We start from the raw sequence: 13,997 nt of genomic DNA, 5'->3' as shown, positions 1-13,997 counted from the left end.
AATGCAAAGGAAAGAACTCAGTATTCACTAACTATACTATCAAAAGGTTTGCTTAAAGATCTAGTATTTGTATAGCTCCAAGAAATAATCAACAAGAGCAGTATTTATTTCATAAATAATGGATACAGGAAAGCTATCAAGCTGGCTCATTTTAAGGAGAGCACAGAGAAAGGAGTTCAAAATGGAGTCCATTTCTCTCAGTTCCCCTAAACTCAAATCAATCTTCCCTATCACCTTCCCTCTTCAAAGAACTCATGCAACGTAATGCACAGACAACAAAATCCATACCAGGACACTAGAAAGCCAAATTCATTATTCAGTCTTGTATTAAGCAATTATGGTTCACAGCAGTGCATGCAAGGATCACTTTGCAACTGGTCTACTAGTTGCATTATATTGACTTTCCCCCAGAAGCACTTAAGAGTAGGTAAAAAAATTCAGCAAACAAGATTTTTAAAATTACTGTTTTGAAATACTTCTGCTTGCTTAAAGTACTGTTAAGTTCAACTATTTTTTTAAGCTTTTTTACATATCCCATATCTTGTCAGAAATTATTATTTTTTAATTTCTCTTGCACAGATTTACAATTCCCACATTTTGAAAGGATATTTTGTGATTTCTGCAGCAGCCATGGAAACATCCATTTCTGGTGGATTTGTCTGTTAAAAATTACTCATTTTTACCAGCAAGGTTTCATTTCTTTTGTTTTTTTCTTTTGAAAGACTTGACTTCAAATATAGGCATATGCATGTAGATTCAGATTTCCCAACACTTTAAAAAAAAAAACATTCACTAGATTCTGAAAATACATCACTGAAGCACTAGATATGAAACAGTTTTAACCTATAATTTGGAAAAGCTAACTAGAAGGACAGTGAAAAAGAATCTATTTCTTAGTGCTGTAACCTAACTCCTTACAAAAAGAAGTAATTTAGGCTCATAATTCTGAACGGGGTAGCAGTAGAAATATGGCATCACTGACATTTCAGGTGGAAGCCTAATTCTAGAAATTTCCTGTCAACAGTAATGATTTTTAACAGAGTTTAAAGATAAGCAACTGACTCATGAATGTATTATGAAGTATTTGCAGAGTTATCAAGAATATGATTTTAAAGAAGCATGGAAAAAAATCATACTGCTTTGGATAATCCAGGATGTATGGAAAGAAAAATTTCATGAAATGCTAACTGAATTTTCTCCTTGCTTTCTTTGAAAGCAGCATATTCCTCTATAAAGTGACTACCAAAAAAGCCTCATTAGTTTAGTCATTGAAATAACTTGGAATCAAGTATTTTAAACAGTTTTTGCATTCCAAAATAATAAGTATTTAAAGTATTTATGGGTTTTCCTACTGTTTCATGTCTTTATTTGAAAGTTTCTCTGATAAAAATACGCACATCAGTGTTAAATGACATTCGACCCCTTCTCTGACATCAAGTCGTGTGATGAAAAATGCTCTTGAAAATATTTGAGTCTGGATACAGGAAGATGACTAAACTGCTAAGCTTTTGTCTTCTAAAAAATTCCCATCGCTGCCAAAGCTGGTGAAGCCACTCTGGTGGTTACAATGGTGGGAGCACTACCATAGAAGAAATTCCCAGTGTCTGCAAGCATTCTCACCGCTGAGTTCTATCTACCTCCAGCAAATCTGTGTTCCTGCCTTTAGAAAATAGATGGCCACACATTCCTTGTCATCTTTGCCCTTCCTCTGACAGATCTTAATGTTGGGAAGCTTTGCAGAAGTGGAAAACAGACAAGGACAAAAAAACAAATTTGTTTAGCAAGGCAGACAGCAGGCTTACTGTACTACCCACCCCCCTTCCAACATTTAAAGAATGCAACTATCTTCTTTTTTTCCTTTCCCATGTAGCTTGAGAATTACATCCAAGACAGTATGAAGAAAGAAATGGTAGAGATCCAGCAAACTGCAGTGCAGAACCAGACTGCAGTAATGATTGAAATAGGCACAAACTTACTAAATCAAACAGCTGAGCAGACCCGCAAATTAACAGATGTTGAAGCACAAGTAAGTAAAGAATTTCAACCTAAAAATGCTTCTGCTTCCCAAACGCCTGTAACCACACTTAACGCAGTTTAGTGTTACATCATGCAGTTCATCAATTAAAAGTCAATCATGTAAAAATGAAAGTATCCTGTGTGGATACCTGTTTGTCTGCACATGTGGAAATGCTGTGTTGTGTTTGAGCATTACCACTGCAGTTAAATTGTCTGGACTAACAGGTAATTGTTACTGGGTATTTTTGGTTATTGCCAAACTCTGGGCTTGCGACTGTGCCTAAGGAGTCTCAGCACCATTCTAACATTCTTTTCTGATACTTTGAGAATCACAATCACTCTCCAATAAAAGGTCATTGTTTTCCCAGTGCAAGCCCCTGTACATCAGCTACTTCTTTTCCTGTATGCTAACAGCAATTAGGAAGAATATATTCATCTCTGAGAGAGATACATGTGGAGTTGGTGATGTTGTTGTCCAGGTAGCTGGAAAAAGCCCACGGCTCAGGAATCACAAAACCATAGAATGGGCTGGGTTGAAAAGGACCACAGTGATCATCAAGTTTCAACCCCCCTGCTATGTGCAGTGTCACCAACCACCACACCAGGCTGCCCAGAGCCACATCCAGCCTGGCCTTGAATGCCACCAGGGATGGGGCATCCACAGCCTCCTTGGGCAACCTGTTCCAGGAAACTTTTGTGCAGTTGCAGAGTCAGCACTGACACGAGCAGGGAGCTGGAGGGAAATCTGTAAGAAAGGCATCTTCCTTAAATTTGCTGGTGATAAAACTGATTTTTTGTGTATTTGTTCTATAACAGCAACCCATTCATGTAGCCATACTTCTTTTTTTTCTTTTTTCCAAAAATACTCTAACCTTAAACCTCGTGGCATCTCTTTTCATTAAACTTGGAAAATATTTCATCTGCTCATTCACATGCCAGGAGTTGGACACAACAATCCTTGTGGGTCCCATTCAACATGGGATTTTCTATGATTATCAACACCTCTACTCATCTGAAGAAAACATAAATATTTGGTAACATGAAAGACTTCTATTATGGGAGGATTTGAAGATTGTCTAAGACGACAATTGTTACATCCATCTTCAAAGAAAATGTTTTTTAAAATACTACAGTAGGTTCAAGCATACACTTTGGTAACAGTATGCTTTTATACTACTCTTGTATAGCTCTTCAGTTTTCACCTCTCCCTGCCAGATCTTAGCAAACAGGGTTCCCTCCCATTTTGCCTTTGTTCTATTTACTAAACTGTTTTGTTTGAATTTTCGTTTGTGTTTAAAAAAATTCTTATCAATGAAAATGTAATTTTTTAAAGAGTGTTTTCACAGATGCTATGAATGAAGGAACAGATCACTTCCAGATCGTTCCCAGCACAATGCACTATACTGCTCTTGTTTAACAGAGTGCTGAACCAACCAACCAGAGACGAATTAAGAAAAAAAATAATTAGGTGGCAGCTACTGGAAAACTATATTCAAGTAAACTTGCCTACAGTATGTTAATCTCGAAACAATTTCAAACAACAAAAAAATTGAAAGATTTATCTTTAACTGAGAAGTATTAACTACAGTAAGACATTGTGTGAAATAGAATGCAAGTTTTTAATATGTTCTACTTTTTAAGATAAGGACAAATCTAATCAATGTAGGATGGTATGTATTTGCAATTTTGCTAACATGGTAGGAAAATTAAGTGTGTGTAATCCCCAGGCAATTGACCCTAATGTGTGCACATACTATATTACGTTACTAATGCATAAAACCTAAAATCCTTGCCAGGCATTTTACTATCTGTAGAGTCCATCCCGTGAATACAAATATACTATTAAACCTAACATGAGCATTTGTGAATTCTTTGATAAATGGACAGTTCATAGTTCACAGATGTGGATTCAACTTTCTAACTGTACCAGGCAGCCCAGTATTTTGCACACATTGAGAGAATGTATTTATTCACAGTAATGACTTGATGGAAATTATTCAGTTATTTTCTGCTTAGAGGAAGAAAATCATCACTGACTTTCCTTTTCTGCTTGGAATTACTGGTGGCTGGGTGAAGGTCTTAATTAACAACATAAGGAAATTAACCGAACAATTGCTCTCTCAAGGACACTTTTTTGGCAATAATTTTCAGTTACAGTTAATTGTGAAATCATGTCCTGAATGACACTTTAACATGAAGGACATGACTAATCAATTCTTCCTGCCAATGAAAGCCAAATTCTACTAAATTAAAAAAGCCGTTCTAAAACAATGAGAAAGTATTTCTAGAAAACATGCCTCAAAGTAGTACAGTCCAGTACAAAACAGAAGCACTTTCCATGTTTCCTAATTTCTTCATTTGGAGACAAATAAACGTAGGCAGTAAATAATCCATATACAAAAGGTGATATTAAAATGCAAGGAATTTGTTGACAAATGTAGCCACGTGCTAAACACTTTAAAATATAATTTGGGATTGAGGAAAATAGCTAAGGGTGAACTAATGGTTTTAGAGAACTGGGCCAAGATTTCCACTAGTGAGAGATACGCAAAGTGCTTTCTTTCTACAGTAGGTGAAGAAAACAACTCTTATTTTTTTTTATTAACAACCATAATAGTTCCAGTAATGAAACAAGAGCATTATAACAGAAGGGAAGGTATAACAGTAAAACTAATGTAAACAGTAACTCTAAATCATTGGTCAGAAATGCAGCATATTACTGAAACACTATTGATAACTGGTAGTGGAACAACAAAATTATGGAAACCCATGTATTCTTCTTCATTCTAATTCTGAGAGCATTTGTGCCTAAATTTAATTTTCAGAAAATGACTTTTGCAGTGTAAGTTTACACACGACTTCACAATATAAAGAAATTACAATTGGTTTAAAAGATGTATCTTGATTTTCAAATACTTTTATGTATTTTATTTAGGTACTAAACCAGACAACCAGACTTGAACTTCAGCTCTTGGAACATTCCCTTTCAACAAATAAATTAGAAAGACAGATTTCTGTTCAGACCAACGAGATAACTAAATTACAAGAAAAAAACAGGTAAGCAGCCTATCAATTTGATAAAATGCTATTCTTCATGTACTTTTAGAAGTGCTTGTGTGCTTTTACTGGTTTTTGAACTGTATTTATTGTGTTGATTTTTTTTTTAAACTTCAATGTACAAATTTTAATTTTTTACTAAAATGGTGACATTTTTCAAATTTTGTTTTTAGAAATTGCAAAATGCTGATTAAATTTGTCAATTCTCATTTCTCAGTTAAATACTTATTTTTATACCACTCTTCTATGCAACCGCATCAGCTTTCTGTTATGGGAGGAACATTAACTTTAGTAAATTTACTTGTTTCAGTTACAATTCTACTTTCATACACAGTACTTGAAGAGAAAATATGTGATTATGTTCCAGAGGGGAAAAAAAATGCATGTTTCATTAAATGACAATTGTATCACAATTCAAGAATTGTCCTTAGAATTGAAAGCCTAATTTTGTGACAACTGAAGCTGATCTAAGAATCAGAAATGCTTTTACTAAGACAAGAGTACTGGTGGTTTTCCTCACCTAGACAAGCAGATGAATTTTCAATCATGTTAACTCCCTGAGTCAGTTTACTTCTTGGCCTCAAACACCTCTGCTGTGCAAAGAGGAATGAAGAGAAAAACAGATTGTAGAAGCCCTAATTATAACCTATTTCATTAGTTTATTACCAGAGAAATACTTTTTAAAGGTTTGCCCCATGATACATGTTTTCCATGTTGTCCTGAGTGTCCATTAGACAGCCTAATTAGACACTATATTGTCCATTGGGCAAATTTCACACGGCTGGCTGTGCATCTTTTAATGTTAGCTCTGTCTGCACCAGAACCGATGCAATAACTTTCCACCTAATCACCCATTCAGGCCACCTCCCACGCTGGAGACGAATAAAGAATATTTGCATTCTTCCAGGTCTTAACACTATAATACATATTATATATGTTGCATATTATAAAGGACATATATTGTCTAACTGACAGTTTAAATATATTTTTATAATTACATATTGTAATGTATTTTTATATAAATATAACAATGACTGTAATACGTGATATTTGAAAAGTTTAAAGGTTCATTTTTAACTTATTTTTGACTTTTAATAAGATAAAAACATGCAGTCCTTCACTGTTATGAATACCATTCTCTCAGAGATTAGGCAAGACACTTTGTAGTCGCAACCAACAGTTACTTTGGATCTACAGTCATTTTATACTGATTCTTCATGTACTACTACAACTACTATCCTTTTTTCAGGACTAAACAATATCTTTCATTTCCTAATGTTGAATTAAGACCTAGCTGATGCACTTCAAAAACTTATGATACAACTGTACTAGATAATATTGCTTATTTATGAACTAATCATGGTTTAGTTTGTGGTAGCAATGGTAATGAGGAGATGGTTGGACTAGATGATCTTACAGGTCGTTTCCAACCTTGTGATTCTACAATTCTATGATTCTAATTAGTTCTGTAATAAATTGAAGTATACCTGCAATAGGCTTAATGCTCTTCACATCAGCTCAGAATTGTTTCCTGAGGTCCTAACTGTAATCTTTTATTTAGCTTTCTAGAAAAAAGAGTTCTTGAGATGGAAGACAAGCACACACTTCAGCTGAAGTCAATAAAAGACGAAAAAGATCAGCTTCAAGTCCTAGTAGCCAGACAGAATTCCATTATAGAAGAACTAGAAAAGCAGTTAGTTACAGCTACAGTAAACAACTCTGTTCTGCAAAAACAGCAACATGATTTGATGGAGACTGTTCATAACTTACTTACTATGATATCTACACCAAACTGTAAGTCAACACATATATCATATGAGTGACCTTCCCTAGCTTGTGTACAATAGAAACTCAGTTTAATTACCACTTTTTCATACTTCTGTTTCCCAAAAACTGTATTTTTTTTGCTTTAAATTCTGCATCTGAGTTAACTGACTTGTTTTTCTGGGGAAAAAACAACAACAACAACAAACATTTACATGGTTTGTTTTCATAATCTTGCTCATCTTCTGTGATTTATATCCTTACACCTACTCAGCTCTCCAGTAGTTCAGCAAACTACAGCAACGCCATATATCATTCATCTCACCTAGCATTCATTCATCTGGCAGTGCACTTTCTCTTGACCACATACCTAGGTTAGAATGCATGATACAGGCTTGAAAGCCTTTATTCCTGGCTCACGAATACTGGTTTTGCCACCTCTCACTGTTCAATGTACATAGAATTGATCAAAGAAAGGACAATTTATAATGGCTATTAAAGGCAAAATAATGGCACTGGTGGCAGCACCTACATATGCCCCAGACTACAGAAAGAACCATACCTGAGTAGTAAACCTCCAGGCTTAAAGCAAATCTTCTCTACTTATCTAAAAATCACTCAGCGTAACAAATTTTACAGGCAATAATCTCACTCCTTATATGCTTGGCAGTCCTGAAGGAAAGCATAGATTCCACATTTATGCAGTTTCACATCCTCCATTAAAACCACAAAAGGTTTGTGAAAGTTATGGATAAACGTTAAACATATGAACAAATTTCTTATCCTGAAATGTCCAATGTGTCTTCATGTCCAATATGGAACTCTGACAAATTTAGAAGTTAGAGATGTGCTACATAAAAGAGCCTTGCCTTTAAAGCTATCTGAGCCAGAAATCCACAAGTCACCTCTAAAAAAAGGAATTTAAAATTAAATACTAGGAAATTTCTTAAATAGTTATTACAACTTAAAAAGCAGTATTAATGGACTGTATTGCATTACTCTAGCTGGATCAGAAGAGGGTGTTTGAAAGTACTCATTTTAAAAAATAAAGTCCTTTAAGTCCTCACTTTAAAAAGTCCTCAGTATTATGATGTTGCAGGTTTTCTAAACAAAGTGAAATCCGAAAGTTTTTTGTTTTTTTTTTTCCTTTTTTTTTTTTCTTTATGTGTGTGTTAATAACTGGCACAATTCCCTTAAATACAATTAGCAAAGCTGTACATGTTATCTGCTGATGTTATCTGCTGTGCTACTGCACAAATAAGTAAACAAGTCAAAGTCATGTTGGCTAGGCCACCATTAAAGCCAGAGTGGAAAAAATAATGAATGTTTGCCAAAAAGACAAAATTAGCAGGGAAAGCTTCTAAGACAGTTTACAAACAATGGAGTGTGGAAAAGCAATTAAAACATTGAACGTGTTATTTTTGTATTTAAGGCAAAACATGAAAACAGGTAAATAATGAATAAGTGAGACAAAGAGAGCAGAATATTAAACAACTATAATACATGCACATACTTATATAGCAACTAGAGCTTTGTACTAACTGGCTGTGTTTGTTAGATTAAAATGGAAAATACACAAAACCAACCTCCGAAGGGTCAAATATGAAATATCAGTCAGCAGGCTAAATGTCAGGAAATTCCAACCTTTATAGTTAATAAAGAACTGAACAAAAAGATGTTCTGTAAAACAAGAAGGCTTAGTGATATTAAAATCTTTTACACATTGTGTATCTTTTACACAAATGAATTCCAGAAGGGATGTTTCAGGACTCGGTTGGCCTGAAGTGCCAAGCTTTAGTTCGGTACTTACAAAGTTGTTTCTGCTCAGCATCAACACTTTTCTACCCGTCAAGCAACCATGCTTGTTTTGGAATAAAATGTCTTAGAAATATAATGTAAAGCATAATTAGTAACTTAATCTGTCATTTCTTTCAGAACCAGGGATATGCTTGGAACTGCAAAGCTATAAACTGACTACATAACTGACTGTTAGTAAATTTTAATTATCTCTATTGCATTTTTAGCAGCTAAGAACAACTTCATAGCTAAAGAGGAGCAAATCAGCTTCAAAGACTGTGCTGAAGCTTTCAAATCTGGACTCACAACAAGTGGAATCTACACCTTAACATTTCCTAACACTGCACAGGAAAAGAAGGTAGGATGCCTATAAATACATAGTATGTGTTGAAAAGTTATTTGATCTAGTAAACATGCTAGTTTAAGGGTTCGTTAATAGCTACTTTAGCATTTTTTCATGTAGGCAGTCATTGATGTGGATGCGAGTGTCTGAAAGGAAGATGAAAGCACTTAAGGTTATCAAATCTCCAACTCCAATACAATTGCCCTACATGCTGAATGGCACAGATAACGACAGCCTAAAACACATGAAAGCCCTCAAATAAAATAGTCCTTTTCTTGGACTTTGGTCCAAGAAAATGGATATTGAAAGATATTCCTGTCCCATGATCAGGACAAACCAATGTATATCACCTATTAGTATTTTACAGACATGACGACCACTGACTATACTTTAACAGCTAGTTTATTGTTGGATGTTAGAAGAATGCAGCATTCCATGAGATATCACACTGAACTAGAACTTCCTCTGCAGCTTCTCAAGCTGAAGATCACAACAACCTCAAAAAAAGAAAGTCAAAACTAGCATTTAAGGCAGCCAGGTGGGCCAACATTCTCCCGTTTCCTCTAAGCTCTTCACATGTTCAGTGCCCTTCACATAGTAAAAAGAGTTAATATCAGACTTCAGAAAAAAGGGACATGGAAGAGTTTTCAGGGGCGTGTAGTCATGTAAGCAATCTATTAGTACTGAACCCATGTGTGAGATTCAGTTTAGATCAGCACAAATAATAAAAGGTGATTAAGAAATCCCCTTGAAACTACTGCCTTAAATAAAAGGTACGATAAGTGGTAGTTCACAAATGGGTGTAGTTCAATATCTTTGAAAGCCCAGAAAAAGGAAAAACAACACAAAGTGTAAAAAAAGTGAAGAAATATTTGGAAAAGCAAATGGTAAAACTGTAGTAGTAAATAACTGGTTAAAAAGATTTCATCTAGCCCAAGCCAGACGTTGTGATCTTTACCCTTAGAAGTTCTCAACTAAAGGAAATAAGCCATTTGTTTGGGTAAGATCCACAAAACACAAAAACTACAATTTCTGCAGATAACATCTAGTGAAATAAGAAATAAGTGAAATAAGGTATCTGCAAGTTTGTGTCTCTAGAAAATAGACTGCTTTTCCTTTGGAATAACCTCATCTATATTTGACGCATCTGTTTCACAAGAAAATTAGTTACATAAGATGAAATAAAGTGTAGTATTATGCATGAAGCAAAAGGGTATTTAGATATCATAGATGTCTACAATGACAACTCTAAGTGCAAGTTACTGCATCTCTATAGGAAAAGATTGCAGTGGTCTTTCCTAGACATCTCAGTACAAGGTACATTCCTTGAATCTCCTAATACGACTTGCCTCAAGAGTTCACCTTTGGTTCTAATTTTATTCTCAAGTACAAAGAGCATCAGTATTTTCTAAAAGCAGACACAAGTGCATGCCATATTGCAGAATGGTAATTTCTGAGTGTCAGAAACACTGTGTTTGCAAAGTCAAACTTTTATATGTTTATATGATCTGAGAACTTAAAGCAACTCAGATTTCTACCAAACTGAAACCTAAAATACTGTATTCTTGAAACAGTTTTCTAGACTGTAAAGCATTGAATGCTTTACCTTTGAACATGAAGGCCAGAAACAGGGAAAAAAAAAAAAAAAAAAAAAACCACAAAAAAAACCCACAAAAAAAAACCCTGCAACATTTTCACAGCAGTGATTCACTAGGCTAAAAAAACAGGTTCAACACAGTAATTTAATTAAATTTAATTAAGTGTTAAAAGAATTTTAATCTTATTCTGCCTACTTCCAATAAAATAAAAATGACAAAAAAGCTTGACTTTTTTGAAAAAAAAAAACCTAAGAAGTTCTAATCTGATAGAGACTTTTTGTTTGTTTTACTATAAAAAGAAATGCATAAGAGGAGTTGTCAAAGGGAAGAGAAGGTTTAGGGATAATCAACATGCTATACCATTTTCAACTGTTTATAGCCACTCTAACCAGGAAACAAAATGACCTTTTTCATTTGCCAAAAGTGCTGCACTGCTGTTTATGTTTTCATCCTTTCCTCTTGTAACACCTTCTGACCTCTCAACAAGCTTATAAACAACTTTTGTGTAAGCTGTGTAACTGATCTCACTCTACTAATTTGTCTCCCATCATAATATAAAACTAAAGTATTGCATATGAGCTGAGAGGAAGACAATTATTTCATTCCATTAATATTTTCAAACTTTCCTGTTCTGCATCAGGACAAAAGCTAAGTCCTTTTAAAAACACAGAGGAAAAACAGCAAGAGACTGCTGACATAAGGAAAAACAGCAGAAGCAAACCCATGAAAAGTCAATAGCTTCATGTTTACAGCAGTAACTTGAACCACTCAACCTCCTGATTATAGTTAGAACAGTTGAGCCTGGATGACTCCTTATGTAAGGCTTAACCACCACCACAACCATTACCAAATAGTGTACCAAATCTTTAAAACAGTGTCAGAGTTGTTCTCCCTTCCCACCACCACTGAGCAGGGCTTTCATTGCAGAACTCATACATTTCAAATAAGCCATTTTCTTTAAACAAAACTTCATTGCAGAAAATGATATAGGCAAGCCTGGATTTATCAGCAAAAATATTTTCACATAATTTTTTCTAATAAGTGATCACATAGATCACTAGATTAGTTATCTCCAGAAGGAGCCCATTCCATGGAAGTTAGAACTAAAACACACATACGACATGAGCACTAAAACGGGTGTGTGTGCAGCTTCTTTAATATGACAGTAGGTGGTGGTTTGATAAGGGTTTTTTTTTCTGAGTTTTGGAAGTCTGGTCACCTCACTTTTCAGCTTGGTAACTTGGTATTAGGATAAATTACACAATAAACCAGACATGCAGCTATTTTTTTCCACTACAATGAAAATAAGGCTGCAATTTTTATCTAGTCATATCTCTAGGAAATAAAGCAGGATACAAAATCATTGAGCATCATGACTAAAAAGCAATTTAAGAGCATCACAACTCCAAAACACTCTGAAAACAGCCAGAAGTGATGCAAAGTGATGCAAAGTGAAACATCCACAGCTGCTGTGGTATGAAAACTGTAGTGGTTATTCATCCTGATAACCCAGCTGGTCTCATCATTCAGAGACTGGATCTGAAAACACTTATATCTTTGGAATAAGGACTACTTTTAGTTATATGCGTCTTACAGTATTAAAAAAAAATATAGCACTGATCCTCAGCTGAAGGTGAAAAACAGTTGTCTTTAGCTCTCAGAATCATAGACTGGCTGGGGTCAAAAGAGACCTCAAAGATCCTCTAGTTATAACCTGTGTGTTGCAGGTAGGGTTGCTAACCACTAAATCAGGCACTAGATCAGGTTGTACAGGGCTGCATCCAACCTGGCTCGAATATGTCCAGGGATGGGGCAACCATAGCCTCAGGGCAGCCTGTTCCAGCACCTCACCACTCTTTCAGTGATAAAATTTCCCAACATCTAGTTTAAATCACACCTCTTTTATTCAAAATTGTTCCCCCTTTGTCCTATCACTGTCTACCTGTGTAGAAATTTGATTTATCTCCTGCTTACAAGCTCTCTTTAAGTACTGGAAGGCTGATATCAGGTCTCCCCTGAGCCTTGTCAAGGCTGAACAAGCCTAACTCCCCCAGCTTCTCTTCATAGGAAGGTTACTACGGTCCTCTGATCATTTCTGTGATCTGCTTTTGGACATGTTCCAAAAGCTCCAATCTTTCTTGAGTTGGGGGCCCCCACCTTCATGCAGTACTGCAGATGGGGCCTCACAACGGCAGAGCAGAGGGGGACAATCATCTGTCTCACCCTGCTGACCACCTCTCTTTTGATGCAGCCCAGTATGCAGTTTGCCTTCTGGGCTTCAAGCCCACACTACTGATTCATGTTAAGTTTTTCATCTCCCACACTCCTAAGGTCCTAAGACCTTCTGGCAGAGCTGCTCTAAAATAGTTTTTCCCCTAGTCTGTAGAATTATCTAGGAGTGCCCCAACTCAAGTGGAACACCTTGCAGTTGGTCTTGTTAAACCTCATTAGATTATCATGTGCCCAATTTTCAGTGTGTCCAGATCCTTCTGGATGACATCCCTCCCTTCTGTTGTGCCAACTGTACCGCTCAGCTTGGTGTCATCAGCAAGCTTGCTGAGAGTACTCTCATTCTCACTTTCTGTGGAACTGATAAAGTTGTGGAACAGCACTGGTCCCAAGATGGACACCTGGGGATAGCACCCATCACTGGCCTTCACGTGGACACAGAGCCATTAACAACAACTCTCTGGCTGAGAGCATTCAACCAATTTTGTATTCACCTTAAAATCCATCTTTCTCCAATTTAGTGATAAGGATGCGGTGTGGGCTCATGTCAAAGGCCTTGCAGAAGTCCAGATAGGTTACATCATTACCTTTTTTCTACTTATGCTGTCAATTCATCACAGAAGGCCAACTTCCACAGTGCTTCAACTGCTAGAACTGCAAGTACTGAAGCAGTACACAGGATAAATCATGTTTGTCCCCTGCCAATTGGTTGTAATTTGAGATGCTAATCTCTTTATTCATTTTGGCAACTGTTTGAAGACTCCTGCTGCCTGTCTAATCTTGATATCTATTTTTACTAGTTCTATGAAATGTTACATTTCTTCCATTAGAATATAAAACCTAGGGTAGAAGGAAAGGTCAGAAGAGCTGTATTTTGAAAATGACAGAGAAAGCCTCCAATGTGTATCATTTTACTGAAAAATGATTTTTTTTAGTACAAATAAGTACTTCCTCTCCCTAAATCTCTCGCATAGAGAGATCATTAAGAATCTATTCCACCTACTGGCTAAAACAGCATTTTATTGTTTTTATTTTAAACTAAGCAAATCTTTTCCTTAATCTTTATTGTACCAAATAGGCTATCTCCATCCTTAAAAATACTTATGAATATATAAAATTATAGAATACCAGCCAAGCCTGTAAGCAAAATGTTTCACATTATTATACTTACAGATGGTAAAAATAATATCAAC

The 13,997-nt window shown here is 35.7% G+C and overlaps 2 protein-coding genes across 5 annotated transcripts in view; one reads left to right on the top strand and one right to left on the bottom strand.

The window, feature by feature from the left end:
• MCPH1 (microcephalin 1) overlaps positions 1–13,997 on the bottom strand; it is a 120,817-nt gene that overhangs the window by 55,119 nt on the left and 51,701 nt on the right. The window lies entirely within an intron of this gene.
• Positions 1–13,997, top strand: part of ANGPT2 (angiopoietin 2) — a 42,726-nt gene that overhangs the window by 20,543 nt on the left and 8,186 nt on the right. The window contains exons 2-5 of one of the 4 annotated variants that reach the window (XM_042889204.1): positions 1,871–2,026; positions 4,952–5,073; positions 6,635–6,867; positions 8,865–8,992. In XM_042889204.1, coding sequence (XP_042745138.1) covers positions 1,871–2,026; positions 4,952–5,073; positions 6,635–6,867; positions 8,865–8,992 — 639 coding nt within the window. Of the gene's footprint in view, positions 1–1,870; positions 2,027–4,951; positions 5,074–6,634; positions 6,868–8,861; positions 8,993–13,997 lie in introns of all 4 variants that reach the window. The other 3 variants (XM_042889196.1, XM_042889225.1, XM_042889215.1) reach the window with 3 other exon arrangements.

The sequence above is a fragment of the Lagopus leucura genome, unplaced genomic scaffold (genome assembly GCF_019238085.1).
Source record: "Lagopus leucura isolate 7727_CA_CO unplaced genomic scaffold, USGS_WTPT01 Super-Scaffold_73, whole genome shotgun sequence".
Taxonomy (NCBI): domain Eukaryota; kingdom Metazoa; phylum Chordata; class Aves; order Galliformes; family Phasianidae; genus Lagopus; species Lagopus leucura.
This window is presented reverse-complemented; position numbering and strand designations above follow the sequence as displayed.